Source organism: Actinia tenebrosa, unplaced genomic scaffold, assembly GCF_029948245.1.
Source record: "Actinia tenebrosa isolate PJP-AT-01 unplaced genomic scaffold, QUT_ActTen_1.0 PGA_scaffold5__44_contigs__length_20552954, whole genome shotgun sequence".
Taxonomy (NCBI): Eukaryota; Metazoa; Cnidaria; class Anthozoa; order Actiniaria; family Actiniidae; genus Actinia; species Actinia tenebrosa.
Window position 1 is genome coordinate 20,378,330 of NW_028292582.1, and position 27,734 is coordinate 20,406,063.

A 27,734-nucleotide genomic window follows, 5' to 3' on the forward strand; every position below is an offset into this window, starting at 1 on the left:
ACTAAGTTCATCACTTCAATTTCACACTTAAATTCAGCACCAGCATCTTAAATTCGAACTTCTCAAAGTAGCTTGCTAATCGCTAGAAACTTGGAAAAGACAAGAAAAAAGCCACTGTACTTGGGAGGAAGGATTTTCCCAGAGCGATTTAAAAAGAAAAACACTATGGAATCTGTTGTCCTGAGCTTGACAAAAGCTCGTACTCCAGAGCTTTCTCCAATAGATTCAGTCAGTCCGAATGGATTACGAAGTAAAGTGAGAAATAGAATGAGCCAGTGGAAGAGACCAAAGACTGGAGAAGATGGAGTTGAGCAAAGACGGCTGGGAGTGTAAGTACATAGTTTATTTTGATAATTTGGCTCACTTCACTATAGATATTTCCTCCATTATAATAGCGACTACGTATGAATGTGGAAGGAAAGAGGTTTTATGCAATAAATCTTTTTTTCTTTTAAATTGCACAAAATGATATTAAGAGAATTTTTAATGTTCGTTGGTCTTACTGTGTCGAATCTGTCCGCGTTTTCCTGGTCATAGTTTACCTTCGCTATCACCATAGCAACGAGGCCTGTCTTTCTTTCAGTGCAGGAAGAAAAGATAGAATCTTGATTTGCAAAAAAAATGGTTCACAAAACACTAAAAATATAAAAATATGGCTACAAAGACACCAAAAAAGAAGGAATCTAAAGAAAGAGTTGCTTCAGCAGTGCCTAAAGCAGCAGAGTAAGTTGTGTTTTTAGACGTAGTGAACGAGGTAAACGAAGCTTGTTTGCACAAGGATTATTTTGACCTTTTTCGTTTATTTGAATGCTTTCTTCTTCGTATTGAAAGACAGCTTTACACCTAGAATAACAGAGCCGTTTACTTAAAACTTGAGAGCTAAATAGCTTGACTTTGAAGTGGTATTTGTCTGGAGTCGGTGCTAAACGTAAGTCCTGGTGCAGAAACCATTTTTGTTGTTGATGAATAAATTTGAAACTTTGGTCCTTTTATTTTATTTTCTTTGACTCTACTAAAATTTGAGACAAAAATAAGGTGTTAGCGACATTTTTAGCTATTAAGAACAGAGTTACTAAGCCTCAAAGAGTAAAAATCATTCGTATGCACTAATTTTTCACTTTTTTCCTCCTGGACACTTTTCAAAAAGAGCAGGAAATATCAGCTGATTTTGTTCCCCATTTGCTGTGTTATGAAAGATGATCATGAGCCACTTGAAATACCCTGTTATCTTTTAATCTTTTTGACGCAAAACAGGAATTCCTATGGCTTTTTTAGATCAAATTCCAAGCTGTAATTCTAAACCTTTTTGTGTGAACTCGTTGTTTCTATGGTTTTGCCGAAGCCAGAAAAACACAAAAAACAGTACGCGAAAATTTCTCCAGAACCAGCAACAAACTGGACAGAAATTGCTAGTAAAAATAATAAGCTTGAGTCAGTAATCTAGATGGGTAAAACTTCCCCTACTAAGGGTTCCATGAGCGGTAGAAAGAGTCCAGGATCTGCTTGGAAGGAACTTCGAAATGCAGCAAACATGTCTGCCAGATTTAGGTGAAGAATTATCACTCTAAATATTCCAATATACATACTCTTTAATTTTGATTTAATGTTCGTGTTTATTGTATTATTTTATATCCAAAGCTGTGGTTCCTAAAAGGTTTGATGAGGCATGATTGTTTTGACATGTTAGAAGTATTTACTATTGATATTTCTTGATATATATGAATAATCTGACTATTCTTCGTTTGCAATAGACGTCATAGCCGCCATGTTGGAAGAATTTGACAAAAGATTTTTCAATGAATTCTTTTGTTATATCTTCCAACATGGCGGATATACCTTTTGTTATTGAGCTCTCTTGGGATTGATTGCAAACCAAGAATTCAATTCCATTTTATTATTATTTTATTAAATTCATTAAATAATATTACAATATACCCTAGAATTATATGTTGTTAATGAATTTTACTTGCTTTGGTTTTTTCTATGAGGCCCTCAAATTAGACTGTTCTTGGGAACGTTTAGGATTTATGTAATTTATGATTATTAGCAATAATATTATAAGAGAATTTAAGGATGCTCTGTCTCGACATGTTTACTAGTCAATATCAGTTAATATTGACACACTTAACATATTTACATTCATTTTTCCTGACCTTAATTGTAAACCTTCAAATACAAACATAAGATACCTCATTTATATTCAACAATCAACTCTAAGCAGTACATACTTTGGTTGCCTAGATACAGACAGTGTTTAAAAGAGATTATAACTGTCTACAGTTCCTAAGCAGGTATAGACTTAGACTTATAAATAAGTATAGGAATATGTCATCTTTGATTGGTCCATATGCAATATCGCATATGAAGATGAGTCTCCACTTACCAGGCAGTACTTCCAGAAGCCGAAGGTACATGTATATTATAGCATTTATGACAAAAATGTTGGGGTTCCAAGCTGTCAGTTGTATAAATACCTCCGAACACCTATTACTTTATGGTTTTGTAGTTCATAAGTCCTAAAGACTGTAATGATTATCTGTTACTTAGTCTTATTCATACATACATGGATTTAGATTTAAGAGTAATAACTAAGCTTACTTAAATAGTCAGTCAGTCAGGAATTATGCTTCAAATTTCTATAGCAAAAAAATGTCCAAATTACCAGCTCTCTTGGAAAATGCATGCCACATATATAGATGTGAAATGTGAAATGTCAACCTCGATGATGTGTAACGAGCTCTGAATGAGAATTATGGCCTTCTCATATATCATATGTAGTTGATTCCTACCATTTGTAGTCTCATTATTAGCAGGCTCCATTTTTGGAATGAGATTAAAAATGGATGCAACTGTATTTATATATAATAAGGAGAATAGTCCAGTTCTGTATGACCACTAAGATAATAAATTAATTATTGTTGTGTTGAATATAATTTTCAAACTGTTCATCAATATTATGATACGAGATTGCAACTGTAATAGGATAGTATTCTACATGTATGCAGAAGAATTTGAAGTATCACTAGAGATCATGATACCAGTTAATCACTTTATATCGTAACGGCAAAGTCTTTTCGCTAGACACTGAGTTATACTACATGTTGTTATGCTATAGTAAGGGTAGTAAGTTTAAGTAAGGGCTGACAATACCACACAATAAGTTACTGCCTGTATATAATATATACTCACTGTTTATACACTCAAAAGTGTCTTGGATGCAAGACTATTATGGAAATACAAAATAAATCACACTTTTTCTCAATGGAATATGTGGTATTTCTTATGTATTTCCATGTTAGCCTTGTATTCAAGACAATTTTCTCATTGCTTTTTGTTATGTCTTTGTGTAGACAATCCATAGCACCAAGTGTGATAGGTTCACTAAAAGATGGTGATGATAAAAAGAGTAAAACCAAGCCACCAATAGTGATCTGGCCTGAGTGGAGTGACCAGGACATTAACCAGGAAAAATGGGTATGTATGCTCACTGATAATATTAGGTTAAATTTTGAATATTGCAAAATTGATATTACCAAATGTTGATGAATGAATACTATAAATGGAAATGAATATGTTGGTAATTATATTGTAAATAATTGATTATATTATTGATGATGTCTTGACGACGATGATGATGGATGATGAGGATGAGTGATGATGATTAATGATGATGATGATGACAATGACAGTGATGATGATGATGATTAATGATGATGATGATGACAATGACAGTGATGATGATATTGATGATGATGATTAATAATGATGATGATGATGAGGGTGATGATAATGTTGATAAGTGATGATGTTTGATGATGATGATATTTATAATAATGAAGATGATGATGACAATGAAGATGAGGATAAGTAATGATGAGAATGATAACGATGATGAGGATGGGTGTTGAGGACGATGATGATTATGATGTCGGGATGAGTGATGTTTATGGATGATAATGATGGTGATGACTATGGTACATGCTCATGGCATTGCAAATAATAATAGTGATGGGGAAAAAAAATTGTAACTATTGCCAGATGATGACATTTTTATGATTTATACTCAATGACAATCAATGTTTTAATAAATAATTACAACAGACCTAATGAAAATCAATTTTTTCGTGACATTAGGACACTGCTCACAAGGCAAAGGAAAAAGAAAAAGGAAAAAGCCCCAATCCAGTAAGCTAAATTAATATTTAGTCTTCAGCAACTTGCTAATGTTCAATAATAATATTTCCTGAAACCTCTTATGTTTTAATGCACATACAATCATTTATAATGCACTAGCTATTATAATTACATTGTGTCCAAGTATTAAATGCTTTTTTTGACATAGGGAATGCTTCATTCACAGCATCCATATGAAGACCCAGAAGGACGCATTGACTTACCACAGGCTATCAAATCTAGGGTGGATCACTGGAAACGACCTGTGGACTTTATCATAGAAAAGGTACAGGACACCCTTTAAACCATTAGAGAGTTAAAATACTTATAAATCCATGACTTGATTGTTTTTACACGGTACTGGACAAATGTTTAACTGGTCAAATAGTTGTACATTTAGAAGGTACTGTTCACACGAAACTGAGCTATCTGTACAAACATTTGTGTGTCTAGTTGTGCAAATTTTGGTCTCAGTTCCGTGTAAACAAAACATATTTTTTGTACAATGAAAGAGATGGTTCCATGCAGTATATTCTAAAATATATTTTTTGCAGACACCTGTTGTTGTTGAACCGAAAAGCCTGTCTGAAGAAATTGATCTTCTTTCTAAAAATGAACACTTGACAGACAGTGAGGTAAGTGTAGACAAAGTGAAAACACAATTCTCTTCTTTTTCTCTCACTGCTCCTCCCTCTCTCAAACTCCCCTTAGCTCTCATCCTACCTCCTCCTCCCCCACTCTCTCCTTCTCCCACTCTCTCTCTCTCCGACATCCCTCTTCAACTCTTCCTCTCCCACTTTCTCACTCTCCCTCTTCCACTCTCTCTCTCCCACACCCTCTCCAACTCTTCCTCTCCCACTTTCTCACTCTCCCTCTTCCACTCTCAATCTCCTACTCTCTGGCTCTTCCTCTCCCACTTTCTCACTCTCCCACTTTCATTCTCCCTCTCCCACTCTTTCCCTCTCCCACTCTTCAACTCTCCTTCTCCCACTTTTGCTCTCCCACTCTTTCCCTCTCCCACTCTTTCCCTCTCCCACTCTTCAATTCTCCCTCTCCCACTTTTGCTTTCCCACTTTTTCCCTCTCCCACTTTCTGACTCCCCCACTCTCACTCTTTCCCTCTCCCACTTTCTCACTCTCCCACTCTCACTCTCCCACTCTTTCCCTCTCCCAATCTCCCACTCTTCAACTCTTACCTCTCCCACTTTTGCTCTCCCACTCTTTCCCTCTCCCACTTTCTCACTCTCTCACTCTCCCACTCTTTCCCTCTCTCACTTTCTCACTCCCCCACTCTCACTCTCCCACTCTTTCCCTCTTCCACTCTTCCAACCCCCCTCTTCTGCTCTCACTCCCCTCCTCCACTTTCTCGTTTTTCCTCTGATCTTTTTTCAATCCTTTTTTTGCAGTTGATACGCTGGATCATATCACAAATTACAAGTCTGTGGAAACTCCATTTCAAAATAGATTTACCAGAAGTTAAGACCAAAGAAACAAAAGATAGCAAAGACAAAGACAAGGATAAGGACAAAGAAAAAGAAAAGGATAAGGACAGGGATAAGGAAAAAGATGGAATGGTTGAAGATAATTACTGGAAACCATGGGGACATGTGTGGCCTAAAGAAAAGACGACATCCAAGGGCATGGCCTTACCTGTGTATAATGCTGGTGGGAAATACTGCGTACGAATATACTGGCTGGTAAGACTTAGTATGATCATAATGTCAGTCAGTCAATCAGTCAGTCAGTCAGTAGTCAGTCACTCAGTCAGTCACTCAGTCAGTAGTCAGTCAGTCAGTCAGTCAGTCAGTCAGTCAGTCAGTCAGTCAGTCAGTCAGTCAGTCAGTCAGTCAGCCAGTCAGCCAGTCAGCCAGCCAGTCAGTCAATCAATCAATCATTGTTTATTCGCAAGTTAAAATAAATTTATTTACAATGGATTTTTATTTTTGTTTTTATTTCTATTTTTACGGATTTGTTAATTTTTTTTACAATGGATTTATAATTACAATGATTTTTTTCTTTAAAAAGAAAGAAAAGTTTGATGGGCTGGGGATTTTCTAAGGATTCTCTGGTTTTCTCCTGGCTCCACAAAATCTACTGTAATGATTGAACTAAATTCCAAAAATAATATATTCTTGGCTCTGTGAATATAATAAATTTCTTAATTGGTTATTTTCTTCCATAGGGAGCATGGAGAAAAATCACCATTGATGACTGGATGCCCTTTGATCAGGAGGGTAGATTACTGCTTCCTGTGACCCCTAATGAACAAGAACTGTGGCCCATGTTGGTGACTAAGGCTCTTATCAAAGTGGCATCTCTAGAGTAAGTAGCAACGATGATGAGTATAACAATGGTGATGTACCATGATGATCAAGGTTATGTGTTTCTTGTTGGTGGTGGTCATGATTATAATAGTCTGTGTAGCCACTCTGTGAGGAGAGGTAGAAAGGGGAGTAGAGGTGGACTCCCCTCCTCATTCCCCCTCTCCTCTCCCCTCCTTACAGTGCCGTTGCGTAGCCTATGATCATAATTGATATAGTGATGATAAAAGTACAGAGGGGGGTATAGAGGAGAAGTGCTGGGGGCTTACTCCCTTAGATGAGCTGCTGATCTTTTTAAGGAGAATTACTTGGTGTGTATGAAAAATAGGAGTATGAATGGTATGATGATTGTGATGATGAGTGATAATGATGATGAAAATGATGGTGATGATGATAGTAATAACAGTGATGTTTACATGACAATGCTGCTGATAGTAATGACGATGATTATGGTAATGGTGGTAGCAGAATAGTGATAAAGCTGTTATTGATGTAGTTGCTGTTGTTTGTGATGGTGGTGATGTTGATGTTGATGGCGGTAGTTGCATCGATGATAATTATGATGATGGTGGTGATTATATGGTTGACTACCAACCAATATGATGATAAGATTATACAGAATTACCAGCACTAATAAATACAAAATTATCTGAGAGACTCATTTTTATTTCTCGTTAGTTATACTGGTGGTAGTAATACCAGCGAATTTGGTGACTTCACAGTCGTTCATGCTCTTACTGGATGGATGCCTGAGATCATACCCCTAAGGTACGTACATATATTCAAGGAATCCCTGCACCCCATCATGAGCACTCATTGATGCTATTTTTAGAATCGTTCATGCTATTTTTAGAATCATTCATTCGATCGTTTGTTTGTCTGATTACGTGTACTGCGCGCCCTTTACCCTATTTGCTCTTGTTTTCTCAGTTTTTTTTTTAAAAAATGTGGGCAAACAGGGTGGAGCGCATGCATAATTTCGCGCACAGAAAAACAAATGATGGCAAATGTGATTCTAAAAATAGCATCAAACGGTGCCTACAATGTTTACAAGCATGGCATATATTATATTAATGAATGAGACATTTATCTAAAATATATGACTTCCTATCACCACTTCCTATCACCTTGTGAAAAACTGTCCTTATTTTTATGAGGGTACCACTTAAAACCCAGTGGCTAACAAATCTGTGGCCCTTGTTAAAAGCTCTACCATAACCCACATCATTCATTAAATGTTTGAAATCTCTGACTTAAAATTTTTGAAACACTTTTACAGACGTTTCGATCCGTGATTATGCATCTTCTTCAGTGTGCTGTTAGTATTTGGGCACACGCACTATAAATGTTGGTATAAGCGTGCATGCAAGAGTCCCGTACAAGAGTTCTATATATTTCTGGAAGCTTGATACAGTCATTCTTTGACTTAGGATCGAAACCCCTGTAAAAATGTTTCAAAAATTTTAAGTCAGAAAACATTTGGAGTATTATCATGAATCCTGACTTCAATTATAGTATGGATTAATCTTTATTTGAATCTTTTCTTTACAGGTATGGGCACACATCAGATATCTGGCAGCTCTTACTCAAAGTCTTACCTCACTGGAAGTTAGACAAGACCCCTTCTCCTGAGGAGATCAAGCAAACAATAACACCAGACACCAGGAAGGAGAGAGAAAAAGAACGAAAGTCGACCAAGTCTACCAAGGGGTCAAAGGATGAATCACACGGAGAAAAAGACAGAGAGAGCAAGACTAGAGAAAAAGATAAAGGTTAGTTGGGAATCCAGGGTGACGTATTGTTCAAGGTGTTTAAAAAAGGTTTTTATATCATTGCAAGCTTGCTGTTCATAAAGATGGCGCAGGGAGCTGTAAAAGGAACTATTGCACCGTCATTGCATGGCACAGTAGCATCTATACCATATTGCTAACTTTTTTTTAAACCCTTTACTTAAATATCTAAATCAATTCCATCTGAATAGGTACATCATCATCTGTGGCAGCTGCACCAGAACTGCCTCCAAAGGAACCAGAACTGGTTATCTTTGCCAGTTACTCTAATCCACCAAACACACCTATGAGAATATCTGTATTAAGAGAAATGGTAAGACGTGAGCAATGGTGATGTAAATACCTAGACACCTTAGTGAGTCTCTCCAATTATGGTCATAGTGATATGACTTTGAACAGTGGCAGATCCAGGGGAGGGGTGCAGGGGGTGCGCACCCCTCCCTGGTTCAACTTTGTGCCCCTACTTTGATAACCAATACAAAATAATGTTTTTTCCCTTTGATCCTAAGGGGTGCATTCCTCCCTAGTTTAACTTTGTGCGCAGCACCCCTCCCTGAACAAATTCCTGGATCTGCCCCTGTTGAAAGATGACTCACAATAAATATGAATGATGATAGTGATGATGACATGAATGATGAGGTGGATGGTTATGATTGTGTACTCAGGATTTGAGCTCAATTATTGAAGATTGCGACAAAGTTTATAGTTGTGTTTGCAGGACCCTAATGAAAAATGCCTTTGTTAGTTGCCTGTTGCTTAGATGTGATGATGATCATGGATGATCATGGTGATGATAGTGGTAATACAGGCTCTGCATTATCACGAGCCGGGGCCCATAATACAGCTTGGGCTGCCTGTGGTTAGATAGCAGAACAATAAAATCCCTTTGCTCTCGGGAATTGAATTCTATCTCATGTGAAACGATTGTATTGTTCCTGCCATCTAACATGGCTGCTGTCACGTGATGGTGCAAAGTCTCTATAGTGGAATATGATGGTGGTGATGGAAGATGCTGATGATATGATTGACAACATTATTTCCATCTTTTCCTTAGGCTGATGCATCAGAGAAGCTGCGTCTCTCAGGCTTATCACACAACCATCCTCACCCTGTTCTAGTTACTACAGTAAGAGACTGTCCACTAGTGGCACCCCCTCCCCCCATAGAAATACCACGATGGAAACTCATAAGACAGAAGAAGAAGAAACAGCTTATTGAACCTCCCCTGACTCCACCAGAGCCACCAAAGGAACCCCGCTTCCTGGAAGTCGCATCACCATTTGTCAATTACAATGTAAGCCCAATACCAGTCAGTAGAGCAAGGTAAGATGGTCGTTTTACCACAGGGAACCCACGTCGGATAGAAATCCAAAGAATATTTTACTATATGTGTTTGTCTGATAGAGTGCAAACCATACATCCGTAAAATAGCACTAAACACATGTATTTCTGTTGTTTTCAATTATTTCATTGATGCCATTTTGGTATTAATTAGTTAGTACAGTACTATTGCTCTCTACTAACATGCTAGATCTAGAGTTGTATGTATTCACTATGTGCTTGACAAATGCAAGTGCACAATGCTTTTTTTTATTATTTAACTAATAAGATTTCTGTGGCTGTAGTTTATTTAACCACAATAACATTGTCTGCCTCTGTTTGGTCTGTTGTTGTGTTGAGAGAAGAGGCACCTCTGCCAAGCAGGGTAGTGTGAATACACGCCGAAAAAAGTAAAGGCTGTCAGTTTTTCTTCGGCCTCATCTGAATCTTATGAGGTTCTGTTTTACAGGATTTGAATGGAATCTGTGTTTGTCATGTGAAGGTATGGACACACGGTGCAACGTTGCATGCATACATGCATGTCTACTCTGAAACTTGTTGCATGCAACATTGCACGCAACAGGACTTTTGCAGCGTGTGTCTACTCTGAAACTTGTTGCATGCAACATTGCACGCAACAGGACTTTTGCAGCGTGTGTCTACTCTGAAACTTGTTGCATGCAACATTGCATGCAACAAATCTGAAGTTGAATCGCGCTCTACTCTTGCAACATTGCGAGCAACAAATTTCATGGTGTGAACATGGCTGCAACATTACCTGCAACATTTTGAAATTTCCAGCCAATCGGCTTGCACCAAATTTATAACTGCTGACCAAATATCTTAACATAGCAGGCTGACACAAGCGATGTTGCGTGATTTTGATGCAATGTGTGTCACCCCGATTCAAATTTACTGCTTGCAATGTTTCGTGCAATGTTGCACCGTGTGTCAGCACCTTTAGGGATTTGTGGTCATAATAATCTAAAGAGAAATATTGCTATCGTAGAACCCCAGTCAAATGGCTCAAGTATCGACCTGAGAAACCAATGGGAGAAATCACTGAAGAAGGGAACAAAGATGACGAGGAAAAGAAACAGGATAAAGAAAATAAAGAGGGAAATGAGAAGAAAGAAGGAAGTGAGGAAGCTAAAGAGGTAAATGAAAAACTACAACGTTACACGGAGCTATTATCCAATCGGATATAGAATTATTCGTGTTCCTATTCTTGAGGCGCATGTTACATCATAGTCGCCATCTTGGTTGACGATAGCAAAGCATTCCATTAGCGTTTTTCGTTAGATCAACCAACATGGGACCTGTTTCATTGTTATTGATATCTCAAGGGATTTTGAGTCATTTGCTGGACGACTTGCACTAACAGGACACGTGACCCTACCTCCTTAAGACGAACAGCTGTATCAAAATGAACAACAGATATGAAAAAAGGAAGTGCCCTTTTAGTGCAAGTCGTCTATTACATAAGTAAGTAAGTAAGTAAGTAAGTAAGTAAGTAAGTAAGTAAGTAAGTAAGTAAGTAAGTAAGTAAGTAAGTAAGTAAGTAAGTAAGTAAGTAAGTAAGTAAGTAAGTAAGTAAGTAAGTAAGTAAGTAAGTAAGTAAGTAAGTAAGTAAGTAAGTAAGTAAGTAAGTAAGTAATTAAGTAAGTAAGTAAGTAAGTAAGTAAGTAGTAAGTAAGTAAGTAAGTAAGTAAGTAAGTAAGTAAGTAAGTAAGTAAGTAAGTAAGTAAGTAAGTAAGTAAGTAAGTAAGTAAGTAAGTAAGTAAGTAAGTAAGTAAGTAAGTAAGTAAGTAAGTAAGTAAGTAAGTAAGTAAGTAAGTAAGTAAGTAAGTAAGTAAGTAAGTAAGTAAGTAAGTAAGTAAGTAAGTAAGTAAGTAAGTAAGTAAGTAAGTAAGTAAGTAAGTAAGTAAGTAAGTAAGTACGTAAGTAAGTAAGTAAGTAAGTAAGTAAGTAAGTAAGTAAGTAAGTAAGTAAGTAAGTAAGTAAGTAAGTAAGTAAGTAAGTAAGTAAGTAAGTAAGTAAGTAAGTAAGTAAGTAAGTAAGTAAGTAAGTAAGTAAGTAAGTAAGTAAGTAAGTAAGTAAGTAAGTAAGTAAGTAAGTAAGTAAGTAAGTAAGTAAGTAAGTAAGTAAGTAAGTAAGTAAGTAAGTAAGTAAGTAAGTAAGTAAGTAAGTAAGTAAGTAAGTAAGTAAGTAAGTAAGTAAGTAAGTAAGTAAGTAAGTAAGTAAGTAAGTAAGTAAGTAAGTAAGTAAGTAAGTAAGTAAGTAATTTATTTATTCACGTAGACACACAGGAGCTTACAATAAAGTCTCGTTAGAACGTGCACGTGCACATTTATTTTATCCATTACTGATTCAGATGTATTCTTACTCCTATACCTCTTCCATTCTTCTCAGGCTGTTAGCGTGACGGAAGTCAACGAACCAAAACAAGAACCAGAAAGAGACAAAGAACCTGTCATGAAAGAAAGAGACAGCAAGGATAACCTACGAGAACGTTCCGGCACCAAGGACTCGATCAAGACCCCTCGCGTCAGGTCGGCCAAAAGTGACCGAGTAGAGAAAGACAAACCCAGCAAAGGAGAGAGTCCTGGAAAGAGTCGATCTGGAAGTAAGCTGGGGTCGGGAGAGAAGGAAAGAGTGCGATCAGGAGTGGGGACACCGAAAGGAGGTGGGAGAAAGATCTCGCGTATGGAGAAACCTGGTGATCTAAAGTGTAAGTATATAATACTATGACGTCATTTGTGCGTTAGTGTTGAATTATGCACGGCTTTTGTTTATATCATACAAAGAGACACGCCCTGCCCAAGTTTTATATTCCTTACATTTAGAGCAGTTTTCGCATGACTGTGAAAAGCTCAGAGCCGTAAGCGTGCCAAGCCATGACCGTGATGTTTCAGTCTAGAATTTTAATTGGCTGATTTTATTTTCGCGCGATTTGATTGGTCTGGCAGTGCCGTGACCTCGGCGAGACCGTGTCTACGGCGTGTTTATGGCGTGTCAGGTGTTCCTGGCATTTCATTGGATGGAGAGTAAATACTTGAGCAATGTGATTGTTTTGGCAAATGCCTTGTCACGACTGCGTTCGTGCCATGAATTTTTCACAGTCATACGGAAACTGTTTGTCTTTCTATGCTCTGTCACTTTTGCTTTGAAAAGAAAAAAAAAAACGAAAAACTGATCCAAAAGTCTAACATTATCATCATAAGCGGTGGGCGCGCGCGCTTAAAAACATTTCGAGCCTCCTTAGAGGTTAATAGATTTATGTGATTGTTTACAGCTCCTAACAGTAAAGAATCACGCCGTGTATCCCGAATGGAAAAACCCAAATTAGATCTCGACAAGGAATATTTTCACGAGGTGACGCCCATCATGGAGGCTGAAGACACTGCGCCTCTCACTCTTGAAGTACCTACCTCGGCTGGTGAAGGGGAACCTAAGATCCCTGGGGAGGGTACTGACGGGGAGGCAGGAGAAGAGAAACCAGAAGGTGAGAAAACAGAAGAAGGGGATAAAGCCAAAGAAGAGAAATCTAAGGAGAAGAAGTTATGGATGGAGTTTGAGGACTTCTGCAAGTGTTTTGGGTAAGTTTGTTTTTGGACGTCATATTGCAAGGTTTTGTTTGACATTAGAATACGTAATTTCACTTTACTTCTACGTCATCAAGGTTTTCAGTGACGTGCTTTTTAAAGTAAGACTTTAGTATAGCTATTACTAGCAGAAATACCTCGGTTTCGAGTTCTCTGTTGCTCAGGATTAGCCTCAACTTTGTGCAGAATATCACGCTGTTCCAGTGAAAGTCCATTGAGATTCAAAGCGTTTGTATTGTTGAAGTTGTGCATTCTCTGCTTTACTTTACGTTCTGATGCTGACAGGAGGCTAACCCTGAGTAAATGAGTCTGTAATCAAGGAACACGTCTTTATCGTACAAATTTGAAATTTGGTCTCTCTACTTATACATTTAAATGATGTCATTCAGGTTAAGTGTGACGTGTTGAAATGATATTATGACGTCATTTTGATTGCCATGATATTATGACGTCATAATAAGAATATTTTAGGATGGTAAATTAAGCGATGTTTTGCATGACAAGTACTGATTTTCTTTTGATTATTTGTTTATTTTTTGAACAGGAATCTTTACATCTTTCATAAACCCAATACTTACAAACATACGAAGACAACTATCGAGTTAAAGGTATGATCTCATCAAACCGGTTAAAGCTGTCAAACCTGTCAAACTTGTATTTTAATAATGACTTTATTTCAGGCAAGAAAAGTCGTATTGCTCGATAAAATGGGCCATCATTCTCTTTTCAGGATAACGTTTTTCTCCTTCTTATGCAATCTCCCCTATCGTCCTTATCAATACTATCGATTGCTCTTGGACGACTTCTTTCACTTCGTTCCAATTTTGTCATCTTTTTTCTTGTATTACTCTCTCTCTTTCTTTCTTGCCCATTCTTATCTTGCTTCATTTGCTGCTGGTTTATTCTGGGTTTCTTCTTATTAGTTTCTATTTCTTCCAGCTTCCCTTCCATCCAGCTTCCCTTCTATCCTCTCTTCCCTTTCAATTCCCAACTTTCGAACTTTTTCTTTTCTCTTATTTTCTTGCTTAAAATTCCATTTCCCATCTTTATTCTCTTATTCTCTTTATTTCTCTCATTTTCCCTTCCTTTCTCTCTCTTCTTTTCATAATCTTGTTTACTCATCAGGATGATATTGAAGTACCTGAACCTCTACCACCATCTCCTGAGGTAACCCAAACAATCCAATAGCTACTGTCAAAAGCAAGCTACTGCCTCTTCCAATATTTCTTAAGCTTGACATTCATCTACAAAAATATTTTTCATTTCTTCTCCTCTTGCTTTTCTCCTCGCAATAAATAACTCGATGCTAAGCCAACGGGCACTATTGATGGGCGGCCATCTTGGTGCCGTTAACAATGGATGTCAATAAAAAAATTTTGTTAAAAGGCACCAACGCTCCCCCGAGAGGCCGCGATGATGTAACGTCGATCGAAGAATTGGGTTTTCCTTAACCAATAAGAATTATTAATTCAGAAATCCTATGGATTTCTCGTTTTTAACAAGCGGTCAGTGTGAACAAGCCCTGAGATTTTTCACTTGCAATCCTTCTTTTCACTGCTAACGATACTGAGTCTAATAATAATAATGGAGTTTCTTATATAGCGCATTTCAAATATCTCAATGCGCTTTACATTTATGACCAGTGGAGGACTTTACGGGCTGCATATTATTAGTATGCACGTTCTGTGTGCATTCGCATATCTCAATACGCTAGTTAATTTATTTTTCCTTTCTTTATCTTTTCTATTTTCCATCCTTTCCTTCAAATGAATGCATCCCACGTGAATAAGAGTAACCTTGACTCTAAGCCATCAGTGACACAGGCTCTACACTGAGTTTGCTGGTCATAACAAGAGGTTAATCATATACAGTCTAGGGGCGTGCCAACCTTTCCCTTAGGCTTCGGCCTGGCTTCCTGATCAGTCAAAAAAAATCTGGGCTTGTACTTGGTAGTAATACGCATGCATTTTGTCAAGGGTTAGGGAGTTTCCATCCTCAATGAGTTAAACCTTTTTTTTTTTTCGTTTTTAACCTTAAACACGCATGCACACTTTTTATAAATTCTATTCCTTTAAGAGGGGTACGTTTCAATACGCATTTCTTCTACTAACGTTTCTCTAAATATTTGAATTCTTGATGTATTGCGTGACTAACTTGCGTTACATTTCAAACGTTTTCAGAACATCGCCACCACCACTCATGGCTCAAGCAAGAAATCTGGCCTGCAAGCAGCGTCGTCTGTCACGGGGACGACTCCAGCTCCTGGAAAAAATACATCCCTCAGCCCCTCCCCCTACGGGTCGTCGGCTTACAATCAATACCAGGACCCTCCCCCACCGTATTTGTTTGTCGATAGTTTGGACCCCATAGAGATTGTAGTTGGTTTTACTGCCTTCTCAAGATGGCTGGATCCACCGCTACCAATTATACGCGAGAAAGATAAGGAGAAAGAAAAAGAGAAGGAAAAAGAAAAAGAGAAGGAGAAGGAGAAAGAAAAAGACAAGGATAAAGACAAAGATAGCAGCAGTAGCGTTTCTGGAGGTAAGATTTAAAACTGTTTTCTTTGAAAATGATACACGAGAAGCTCGTCATAGTATCGTACAATGACACCCATATTAATGAATACGGCCCACCCTTAATACACTGAAGCATTAACTTTATGAAACGAGCAGTACCGTGACCGTGTACAAAAAGAAAGAAGTCGTAGGACTGACGCTCAGTCATGCCAAAAATCAGTTATACCAAAATTAGTCACGTTGATAAAGTGAAAAACTCAATACTGTGGTGGTATTGAGTTGTTTAGGTTCGTTATTAGCCATTCAGATATGAGTAAAAGACTGGGTCTAGTTGGCAGTGCAGTACATTTTGGGACTGTTTCAGGGGAAGAAAGAGCGGCCATCTTGGAAATAAGTACTCTAAAACAGCCAATGCATTGCAATGCCAACTAGACCCAGTCTTTTACTCAACCTCGGAATAGCTAATACCCTGTCACTTTTAGCTTTATCTTGAACCAATCACAAATCGTTGAACGCATACAATAATCCACCAATCACAGCGCTCCAATACGGAATAGGGCCTAACAATGTCTGTCCGTACTGGGGCTAGACCACAGAATAATCCCATGATTATTGTATGATTTTTTCTTAACCTCGTGATTCACATTTATTCATATTTACTTCCAGATCTCAAAGAAGTCACATCTGAAGATAAATTTGCACCAATCGTCTCAGGTACACTTGTCGCCGAGCCGTACTCGTGGAAAAGTTTAGTAACTGGTAACCCTGTGTTGAGGATAAGATCAACTGGAGCAAAGAGTGCCGTACTGTGTCTACCAGCAGGGTAGGTTGGAAAGTTCTACCCACTTAATTTCGTCTCTGATGAGACATAGTTTACCACAGTATGAAATGGCGAAGCTGTTCCATTATGCTAGATCCAACGCCATTACCCCTATACCAAATTAGCGCCAATCACTGCTCCTTTTCATACCGGAGAATGGATTACTTTGACGATGCCGCGGCCATCTTGGATCACAATGCATTATGGGGCGTCGAGGGGGTAAATCAAGCTTTGTTATAGTAATAAAATCGATTGATATTAACAGCTCACCACAAGAGGATACAACCAAAGATGAATGAAGACGGCAAATTGATTACCTTTACCCATAAAAGAAAGACAAACACACACCTATATATTTACCGTCATCTTTGTTTTGTCTTACTCCCCTGACAAGATCGTCGCCGTATCGTCCAAGCAGTCTATTAGTCAAATATGAAACACTTTTTTCATCGGGTATTTTATTCATAGTTTATTCGTTATTTTTTTCAGACGCCATGTCCTGCGTTTCCTCTTACAAGCCCCTCACGGCTTCCACGTTCAGCTTTGTTCCCAGACTCCCTTCGTTTTCGGAGACGAGGATACAGTAATGACGTCACTGACTAAGGCAAGTTGTCACGACAACCCTGATCCCTTATTTGTCCTTGTACGTTTTTGACCTTTGTTTTTTATTAACAGGAAAGTTGTCGATTCATGGAGCATGCCATGCACGTGATTCGCTCGGTCGGAAGCCTCGTGTCTTCGTTTTCAGACCCCCCGCAAGATAAGAGGCCCGCCCTAGACCTGGGAATGAAGGACGAGTCCCTTAAGATCCAAGAGAGACATTTCAAGGTATGAAATTGAAGATCTAAATTTTTTTGATTGATGTTAATCCTTCCCCACCACAGGTAGCCCAATGACTGATTCCATTTCATTTTTTCGTCCTCAGATCTTTATGAAGTGTTTGTTCAAAGCTCTCAAATACAATCTCGGTGAAGCATACACCCCAGAAATGCATTTTGCTTGGAAAGCCTTTGCATTTCAAGCTGCACTCTGCATGCGCCAGCACATCTCCCAAAGGCCTTTGTCAGCGGCTGAGATTACAAGAATAGGCTCCTTAAAGCGAAAGTCCTTGTTCAAGATTTCAAGTGACGTTCCTTCTTCGTGGGCTGACCGGACAGCTAATGTTGACGAACATGGAGCTGCTACCAAAATCCAGGCGTCATTCCGTGGACATTTCGTTAGGAAACTTGCCAAGGCATATGTGACTGGTAAGCATCCATGGTTTGCCATTACAGCTAAGTCGGTCAGTTAGTTGGTCGGGCAGTTCATAGTTCATTCAGTTGGTCGGTCGGTCGTTCGATTCAGTCAGTCAGTCAGTTGGTCGTTCGATTCAGTCAGTCAGTTGGTCAGTCAATAGAGCATTTCACGGATCCCGTTACTCAACCTCAGCCTCGTCAGCGTGTAATATATTCTTTAGAAATTGCCTACAACCTGTGAAATTTTTAAGTGTTTCAATTGTTCGTTGATGTGTAAATTCCTTTCATTACTGCGGACTGTAGTCAAATTGTAAAGAATAGTTACACGCTGACGAGGCTGAGGTTGAGTAATGGGATCCGTGAAATGGCCTATTGATTCAGTCAGTCAGTTAATCGATCGGTCTGTCAATCATGTTTTTTCATTTATTGCGCATTTGTTGTGCCCCCTGCTTTCAACAACTTTATTCTAAAAAGACTAGTATAGTAGTATAGAATAGTGTTCTTAAAACGCTTATTATTTAACTTCTCTAGGATCAGAAGAACAACAACAAGTCTCCGCCTTACTTGCAAAAGCCTGGAGCACTTTAACACCGAACCTAGAAAACTTTGCCGTTGAGATCTTCAGACGAATGTTTAAGAAGGATGAACCTCTCTTCCCAATGTTCCCCTTCTTCGAGGACGAGTGGTCCAGAGTAGCCTATGCAGATTACAACGGTGGTTACCCTGAGCAACCTGCTAACTCTTGGTTTGTCGTGTTTAGGTGTGTCTGTCTACTAGATTTATCTTAAATATTACATTATAAAGTGCCCCTATTGTCGTTAAAGCGATGTTTTAAAATGTATATCAAGGGAAAAAAATTTTTTTTCAAAATCACTTATATGTGAACAGTGTAGAGTGCAAACAATATATCCGTGAAATATTAGTAATACTAACTTACACTATTTTATGCTAATTCTATTGTTTTCTTTTGTTTAAATAGCACTATTTTGAACAATTTAGTAATTAGTGTTTCACGGACATATTCTTTGCACTCTAGTAGTGTGGTTGCAGTAGTTTTGTATGTGGTCTTATCTTTTCAGAGATATAAACATTTGGAATATCAATATGCAAATGTTAAAGCGATATCATTTATCCTACCTATCTTTATTATACAATACACATTATTTCTCATTACTAATACTTATGGTATATTTTCTTGCTACAGGGAGGTGTTTGTCGTTGACGAACCCGTACTCATGGTCCCTAAACTCTACGTCAATTTCCCTACTTGTCTTCTGAGAGTAGTAGATAATGATACGGGAGAGGAACTGACTAGGATCTTCCAGAGAGTCGCGCCTTGCCTGATAAAGAAAAATAAGGTAAAATAGTCATTTCAGGAGGAACCCTCTAGTTACAACCTTCACTTATGAACGCATGATGAAAACTGTTGTAAAAAACTTATGAAGCACCAGTTATGATGCGCTATAATCAAGGGCGGATCCAGGGGGGGGGGGCAAAGGGGGGCTGAAGGCCCCCCCCCCCCCTTCAGCAAAAAAAACGATGTTTTTTAATATTGTTTTCCGTTGTGTTGACGGCAGAAACTCAATTAGCCCCCCCCCTAAACTCAATTAACCCCCTAAAATTTTGGCTGGATCCGCCCTTGATAATAACAATTTTACTTCAAGAGTTCCTTGGTTTTTGCAGGAGTGCGCGTCCAGTACACCTGAATTGCCCCCATGCAAATCATTTTTCAAAAGTCTTGACTTGTATCATTATTATTTTAAAAAAATAAAAATAAAAATCTATTTTTAAAAAAAATTTCATTTTTTCATTTTTTTATTTTCTATTTTATTATTATTTATATATATATATATATATATGTTATTATTATAGCTTGGATATACATTTGTGGCCGAGGCGAGAACTCTTAACGCCATCCTCCCACCAGGGAAGTTTCGATTGAGAATTATCGGGTCAACCGAACCACTGCCCTACACCCCACGAGAATCTGTTAACAGCCATTTTGTACACAAGGAGATTCGAGATTACTACATTCCGAATAAATACAACGTCATCTTCAGGTGAGTCATTGCATGAGTGAAACGCGCGAAAAAAATTGCTTTTAGTTGGTGTGGCTCTTCTGAACGAATAATTTGGCCCACTGGAGGCATATCGCAATAAAGTAGTCATCAATCACTTATGTTTTTAAGAGAGAATTCTTTTCGTATTCAAGCAGTGAGCGCCAAAAACTATTTTCTTGAAGAAAGGCTGTTGTACAAGGCTTAAATCTTGTTATTCAGAAAGTTGAACTTGTTTGGAAGTGGAGATGACCGATGAAAGTGAAATCAAAGTGTTAACCCAAAAAAAGCAAAAATTTTATTCGAAAATGAGGTTTAGGCCTTCATTTGCTTATTTTCCATATATTTTCCATAAAAAAGCCTGACAAAGCAACATTCTAACACAAATGCAACAAAACATCTTTGTACAATTGAAAATACCGCTTCAAACAGGCATTTTATCATAGTACATCAGTTTCTAACTGTTTAAAAAAGGTTTCGAGTGTTAACCCAAAACGAAAATTGGGATCAAAACTCATACGAAAGTCTAGTTTTTGGCGCTTTTTGCCATTATTGCTCATTATTGAAAAAAATGTCCTCTTAAAGCAATTTTCTTGTAACATAACTTTGTTATATTATGAATAGGCAAACAGTAAAAGTGACGGATGATCACCTGACCAGCATACAGCTGAGCACCTCCAAACAAGGTGTCTACGTTAAGCTACAGGTATGACAACACAAAAAAATCACCAGCAGGGATAGGGTACTACATTAATGTCATTACCAGTTTAGGTATATACTCGTACTGCCCGTCATGTGCTGTCGACCAGAGAGTATCAGTTCTATGACCCCTTGCAGCACGTCGGAATGCAGCTTAGTTTGGAGGACATAACAATAGGTTTCCAATTCTCATGAGATTGAAATGATTTTGTTTTGACCTCCAAATTGAGCTGCTTTAACGTCACACGCAAAGGGTCAATTGGTTAGAATCAATGGATCTCATGAATCTCGGTATGATAAATTTACGATGACAGGCAAACATTCCCATCATGTGCCATCATCCAGATCTTTTTTATTTATTTATTACCATCTCATATTATAAAATAACTGTTATGAATGTCGCGTTCTGATTGGTTTGGAGCGCGTGCTTTATGACAGCTCACAGCACGCGCGCGCGTTTTCTATTTCTTCAGCAATAAATACTATCGTCATTTACTTTCTAGGTACTTGACCATGAAGAGGAAGTAGCAAGCACGACGGGAAAGGGACACGCTGTTATTCCTGCTTTTATTTTCTATCGCGATCGAACGGGTGAGGAGGAAGAAAAACAGAGCAGAAGAGGTGGGATATCTTGCTTGGGCTTCCTGTGGATAATCATTCAACGCTTAGTCTAGGAACTTCTCCTTCCTTTGATGCACCACACCGAGGAATTCACACAGAGGGCGTTTTGAAAATGTTTCCTTAAAAATCATAAACAAGCTTTTCTTAATTTTTTTCTTTTTCTAGGTTCTAGGCCCCCTACATCGAATCGTCCACGTTCTGGGAAGCGACCGCAGTCAGGAGGTCGTAAGGCGGGCTCAGCTGCCCAAGGTCGATCAAAGAAGAGTGGTAAAGAGTCGTCCAACTCATCCAGGCCCACTTCACCGGTAATCCAATAAACGAAAGAAATAGGCCCTTCTCATCAGTACAGAAATAATTGATAGGAGATATTACCGTTACAATCTATTACCTTCAAATAATCGTTTCAAATTGAGGCAGTTGGGCCAATCCAATGAAATGTATAGACACCGACTCAAATGCAACAGTGTTTTGAAGGCAATAGACCCCTTGCATGCGAGGTCCGTCAAAGCAGTTCATCTTGAAGGACAAAGCAAAAGAATTTCAAATTCCTGAAAATTGGAATCCTATAGATGTTTTGCACCATCACATGATGGAAGCCATGTTAGATGGCAGGAACGATACAATCGTTTCACATGAGAAAGAATTCGATTCCCTAGAGCAAAGGGATGGTATTGTTTCAGCCATCTAACCCAAGGCAGTCCAAGCTGAATTATGGCGCCTGAATTATGTTTCCAAATTGAGCTGGATTCTTACGTGCTCCAAGGGGTCAATAGAATATAATTATGATATATGCTATTGTGACACCTTGAAGACTTAATAATAGATAAAACTGAATTTATTTGTCCAGCAAAAGGGATCTAAATCCTATTTCATGGATGACGAGGATCGTGAAGAACCCGAAGATAATGGCGATGCTGAGCCAGAAATCAAGGTTGGTTATTACTTGAATACAAAGATCTTTTAAAAAAGAGGAAACAGAGTAAACAAGATAAATGAATAAGGGAATAGTTCCCTACGCCATCTTGAAAGGTAACCGCGCCTGTCACATCTAAGCGAGGACGGCGGTGACCTGGAAATGATAGAGACCTTTTTTTAAACACCTTGGACAGTTAGTAACTGTTCATATGTCTCTATCATTGCAAGGTCACCTTTGTCCTCGCTTCGATGCACAGGCACGGTTACCTTTCAAAATGGCGCAGGAAACTATGAAGGGCTCTTTTGCCACAAAGTAAATTAGTGCTAAGATTTTTCGTAACGAATTACGATTTTACGTTCGCCCCAGTCTTTACCTGACCTCGAAATGGCTAATAACACTATTTCTATCAATAAATTGTTTTTTCAATCGGTTTTTCTATCGTATTCATCAGATCCACAAGTACATTATCCAGGCCGTAGTCGAACGTGACAGTTGGCCGCTGTCCAAGAACTCATGGGAGTTCGTGCAAATGATGAAAAATTTGGAGAAAGGTGACCTTGAATCAGGTGAATTAGTGTTATTATCAGACTTATAATAGGGCAGTATCAGGTGTTGATAGCCAGTTTGCGATTGTCTAGGTTATTTATTGTATTGATGAAGTTAATAAATGATATTGATGATGTTTGTTAATAATGATTTTGGATCCTATTATATGGTGTAGATTATGTTGATGATGATGGTGGTGGTGGTGTTAGTGGTAGTGGTGATCATGACAACCTGATGATAATGATTGTAATAATGATTATTTTTGATAGTGGGGGTGGTGGTCGTTATCGTGATAATAGTGTAGACGATGATGATTGTTGTTGATGACGACGATGATGATTATGATGATGATGGTAATAATGAGGATTTTGATAGTTGGTGGTGATGATAGTGATGATGATGATGATAATGATGATAATGATGATAGGGATGATGATGATGGTGGTTTTTTGTTTTTGTTTTAGTGTTTGTAGTGATGTTAAAAATAACGAATAGTAAACGATTTTTCCACAATTTGTAGCTATTGCTCAGCTATTAGTTTCCCAAGGTGATGTACTTGCTCTTCAGGTCCATCCGATACATTACCCAGGGGAGATAAACTCTCAGCCAGCACAGGAGCTAAAGGCAAGAAGGGTAAAGAAGGCAAAGAGAGCCGATCCAGCAAGGGACAGGCAGGGTCTAGACCATCTTCCCAACAGCAGTTTGACTCTACCAAACCAAACTGGGTGCTGAGGGTCTTCAGTGATGCTAGTGCTGTAAGTAAACCATCTTTATGACTGTAAAACTTTATGGTGATTGAATGGTGAGATAATATGATGATGGTGGAGGCGATGATGATGATGATATGATGATGATGATGATGGCGACGATGATGATGTTGGCGAGAATGATTCATCCTTGGTTTTAGATTTGGTTCGATAGTGGTGGCGTTAACAGTCATGGTAATGGTGATGATGATGATAGTGATGACAGTGATGATGACAGTGATGATAATGGTGATGATGATAGTGATGATGGTGATGATTAAATAGATAATCGACATTTAACAATATTCAAAACTTGGTGTGTCCTTGTAGGAAGAAATTGAAGTGAAAAAAGACACGGAAAGGCAGGACGAAATAAAAGCCATGAAAATGGCATGGGAAGCAGCCGAGCCTGGACGCGCGGCCAAGGTAAGTAATAATGATAATAATGATGACGATGATGATGACGACGATGATGATGTTGTGATGGTGATGGTGATAGTGATGATGATGGTGATGATAAAGATAATGATGGTGGTGGTGGTGGTGATGATTATGATGATGATGGTGGTGGTGGTGGTGATGATTATGATGATAGTGATGATAATGGATGATGATGATCATGGTGATGGTGATGATAATGATAATAATATAATTATATGAGTAGCAAAAAGTCTAGCTACATACTTATAGTCAGAACAGCTTTTAATCGACCAAATAATATTGAACACCATACGTATAACGGCTTTTGCAGGCACAGCAAAGCCGTCAGAAGTTCTTGAGCGAGCACATGGTGAAGGTGGAAAAAGACGTGATAGAAGAAGAAAGTGAGGAGATTGAAGCTCCTAGCGAAGCGTGTAAGTAGAACAACTCGCAATTATACAAATAGGCTGTACTTATTCTATGGATGATTAAAGTGCCATTACTGTCACTACCATATGGCATGGAAAAACCTTTCTAAAACTCATGAATAATTAATGAGGAGAAAACAAAGCAAATCACTACTGTGACGATGGTTTGGAAATGTGTTCTTAATTTGCATTAAATTTCGTAAACTTTTTCTTTGATTTTCTCCAAGAAATATTCATGAGTTTGAGAAGTAATTTGAAACACTTGAGAGAGTTCATCCTCCGTTTTCCAAACACCTCAAAGTTGCGCCTCGTTTTTTCACCTCACTTTTCGGTGTTTGGAAATCGGAGGAAGAACTCTCTCGCGTGTTTGAAAGATTACTTATAACTTCAAGGACCCGCAATCAAACTATGGAATTTTTTAAGGTCATTCACCAGTTGACCCAATGTAGAATCAGAATCAATACTGAGAATATTGTCAGGAGGGTTGTAGACACTTTAAGTAAGCCATTTCGACCATAGTTAATGATCAGTATTGTCATTAACAATGGATGCCGTATTAATTAAGGCAGGGTACGAGAAAATGTATGACATTACCACTTAGTAGAGCTGCGTCAAAATAAAATGAAAAAATAGGCAATTCCACTTTTGGACCACGAAGAGGTCTCTTGCTTCAAAGCCTAGTAAATTCCATCTTTTTATTGTAGAATATTCATAGATAATTTTTGTGCCTTTTTTCTCTTCCTCATTCTTGTCTAGTCACAGTGACGTCACCCGTCCAATCCGAAGCCGAGAGCGAGCTCACATTAATACCACCTCCTAAGGAGCCGGACCAAGTCTTGAAACCACTCGAGCCTCCAATACTTATAAGGTAAAAAAACTGCTTTTTTAATATTTGTATTTTATTTCAGACTCATTTATTCGTTTAGTTTGCCCCAAGAGCAGAAGCTCATCGAGGGGGGAGGGGGGGGGGGGGGGGGGGAAGGGGCTCACTAAATGGACTGCTTGCTTAGTAGACCATCCTTATCTCTGCGTTTACAGTGGTTTGTAAATAGAACCAAGTGATCTTTTCTTGGTTCTATTTAGAAGGGTGGTCGAAAGCTGAATTCGTTTAAACTAAGTAAAGCACTTGGGATAACGATTTCTTTTCATTCAAATTTGTATTTTCTCATGACTATAGTAAGACTAATTAACTCAACAAAAGAAAGTTTGCAAGGGATTCTGGTAGTTGGAGTCAAATTAAGCCATCATGCAAACGACCTATACTTCATTTTCAAGTTCTCTGTTGCTCAGGATTAGCCTCTATTTTGTGCAGAATATTCATGTGTTCAGTGAAGGTCCGTTGATTTTTAAAGTGTTCATATTGTTGAAGTCGTGCATTCTTTACTTTACCCTTGGTATATGTTAATATTTCACACAGAAGAGAGATTCACCCTGAGTAAATGAGACTGTAATCAGGGAACTCAGTAGTATTGTACTAATTCGAAAATAGTCCTTTCAAATACTTTAATGTTTAATAAAACTTTTTCTTCTACTTTAAGATCCCGAGGCGGTCACCCTGTGTTGTTGGATGAAGAGGAGGAAGGGCGCAGACGAATGTCGCGTCAAGAAGCGTTTCGTAATTTCAAGGCCAAGAGAGAGGAAGTTGAAAAACGACGTGAACAGGACAGACTAGAAAGGAATATGGCTAAAGAAAAACAACTACAAGAAGCCGAAGAAATGCAGGTGAGAACACTTGACTTAGAATAATATGCAACGGCGTCCATTAACGTAGTACGCCATGTCATTGAGTCGTAGTAACTTAGTTTAAACTACACAGTATGTTAGGGTTACTAGAATAGAGTGAAGGCATTTAACTCGTGCATAAAAAATACTAGTTAACGTGTAATAGCTAAATAGACACAAATAAAAAGGGTCTAGTAAGGCGTATTAGTCTAATATCTATTTCACGGGTTTAATGACTTCACTCTAACGAAGAAAAATGAAGAAAGGTAAACATTCTAAGTGCTGGTGAAGAAAGAATAGAAGAAAAATGAAAAAAGAAAAAGAAAAGTTGCAAAATAAAAGAAAAATGTTTTAGTTCTGGTTTGAAATCTTGAGAACTGAAAAGTATAAAAATTGAGAAAGTATAGAGGGAGGGAAGGACCAAGAAAAAGTAACCATTTATTAGGTTTGGCCTTCTTTTCATACAAACATTTGAAATCTCGCATAGTCTGCAAATAGGCAGGCGTTCTTGTGGGTTTGGGGAAAAACTGGGATTTTGGAGGAACTTTGGAACGAGCGAGAATTGAAATCGAGCATTTTCCTCGCGGGCCCTTTGTCGAAACAGGAACCCCAAAACCCCGATTCTTCCTCTCAAATCCATCAAAAGAACGCCTGCTCTGCAGACTAAATCTCGCATTGTGAGACTGTTAAATCCGAGGCTGTGAAAAGGGACAATAACAATTTCTTTTTCATAACACAAATTTATCATATCCTCAGGCGGAGCTCGACAAGGCACGCCAAGAAATAACGGCGGCCAGAGAACTATACAGACAGAAATTCTTAGACGCTGAAAAACAAAAGGAGGAACAAATCGAAGCTGAGAAACAAAAAGATCGCTCTCCATCACCAAGCAGAAGTAAGAGCAGAAAAAGTGCCTCAACGACAGGGAAAGGAGGTCGAAAGTCTGCCACCAAAGTAAAGAAGAAGTAACTGAAAGCTTCTGGGAAGGAAAATCTTCAATTACGAACTTTAAAATATTTGAGAATTCACTTCATTTCAAACATTTTTATCTTAATTTATAACGAGAGTGCTTTGTATATTTTTAAACAATGAATTGTATAAAGGAATATCATTAGAATGTAATTATGTCTGGAAAAGTCACGAAGTCTTTAACATATTTATGTGAATGATTAAAAGTATTTATTTTTGTGTAGAGGAATGTGTTTTTTTTGTTTTTTGTTTTTAACTTTTTAGCTGCAGACTTGGTGGTACAAGACTATTGGCTTCTGGTAATCTTGCCTTAGCTGCATCGATCAGATTTTTAATGCTGTTAGGAGCTACCTTCTCATTATTTCTCTTGTCCTTACCAAATTGATCTGTTATAGCCTACTTAGCCAGGGAGATTCAGAATATTTATTTTGTCATTCCAAGCATTAGTCACCATTTCGTTTCGTATTATTTCATAGTCCCTTCTTCCTTTTTTCCAAGTTTTACAGTCATACGAAAACATTTAACAGTCATACGAAAACTGCTCTATAAAGTCTCTTAAAATCTACTAGACAGCCTTAGTTTTTAAAATGCAGCAAATCCTTGAAGGTATAAATAGTCAACGTACTAGTTTTGACATAGTTAATGGAGCGGAATATAACATTTCGCTCCATTAACTATGGTTTTGAGAACTTACCTTATCGTAGATGTGTTTATTTCCTTCGTTCTTGAGCAGAAAGTCTATGGATCGCGTTTCATCGATGCGATCCGAAAGCCCGAAAAAACTTTTTCACTTCACACGAATCAAGAAGTGAAATAAAACTGAAAAAAAAA

General features: G+C 38.1%; 1 protein-coding gene across 7 annotated transcripts; it reads left to right on the plus strand.

Moving 5' to 3' along the window:
* Nucleotides 1-582: 582 nt before the first annotated feature.
* On the plus strand, nucleotides 583-27,126 carry LOC116305313 (androglobin). Of its 7 annotated transcripts, none has more exons than XM_031715201.2 (34): nucleotides 583-723; nucleotides 3,351-3,474; nucleotides 4,135-4,185; nucleotides 4,343-4,459; nucleotides 4,728-4,808; nucleotides 5,579-5,869; nucleotides 6,355-6,494; nucleotides 7,172-7,261; nucleotides 8,045-8,265; nucleotides 8,475-8,596; nucleotides 9,338-9,606; nucleotides 10,613-10,760; nucleotides 12,016-12,334; nucleotides 12,899-13,202; nucleotides 13,753-13,816; nucleotides 15,389-15,749; nucleotides 16,391-16,547; nucleotides 17,034-17,148; nucleotides 17,220-17,372; nucleotides 17,470-17,791; nucleotides 18,311-18,539; nucleotides 18,984-19,137; nucleotides 19,652-19,839; nucleotides 20,461-20,542; nucleotides 21,039-21,156; nucleotides 21,322-21,461; nucleotides 22,004-22,087; nucleotides 22,524-22,638; nucleotides 23,186-23,373; nucleotides 23,695-23,790; nucleotides 24,116-24,218; nucleotides 24,969-25,080; nucleotides 25,751-25,934; nucleotides 26,691-27,126. In XM_031715201.2, the coding sequence occupies exons 1-34, from the start codon at nucleotides 653-655 to the stop codon at nucleotides 26,901-26,903; spliced, it is 5,526 nt and encodes a 1,841-aa protein (XP_031571061.2). In that variant the 5' UTR covers nucleotides 583-652; the 3' UTR covers nucleotides 26,904-27,126. The 7 variants fall into 7 exon arrangements, 6 of the variants coding, with proteins under 6 accessions (XP_031571061.2, XP_088893666.1, XP_031571056.2 ...); XM_089037540.1 differs by having other exon boundaries at nucleotides 4,361-4,459; XM_031715196.2 differs by lacking the exon at nucleotides 583-723 and adding an exon at nucleotides 1,337-1,548.
* The last annotated feature ends 608 nt before the right edge of the window (nucleotides 27,127-27,734 follow it).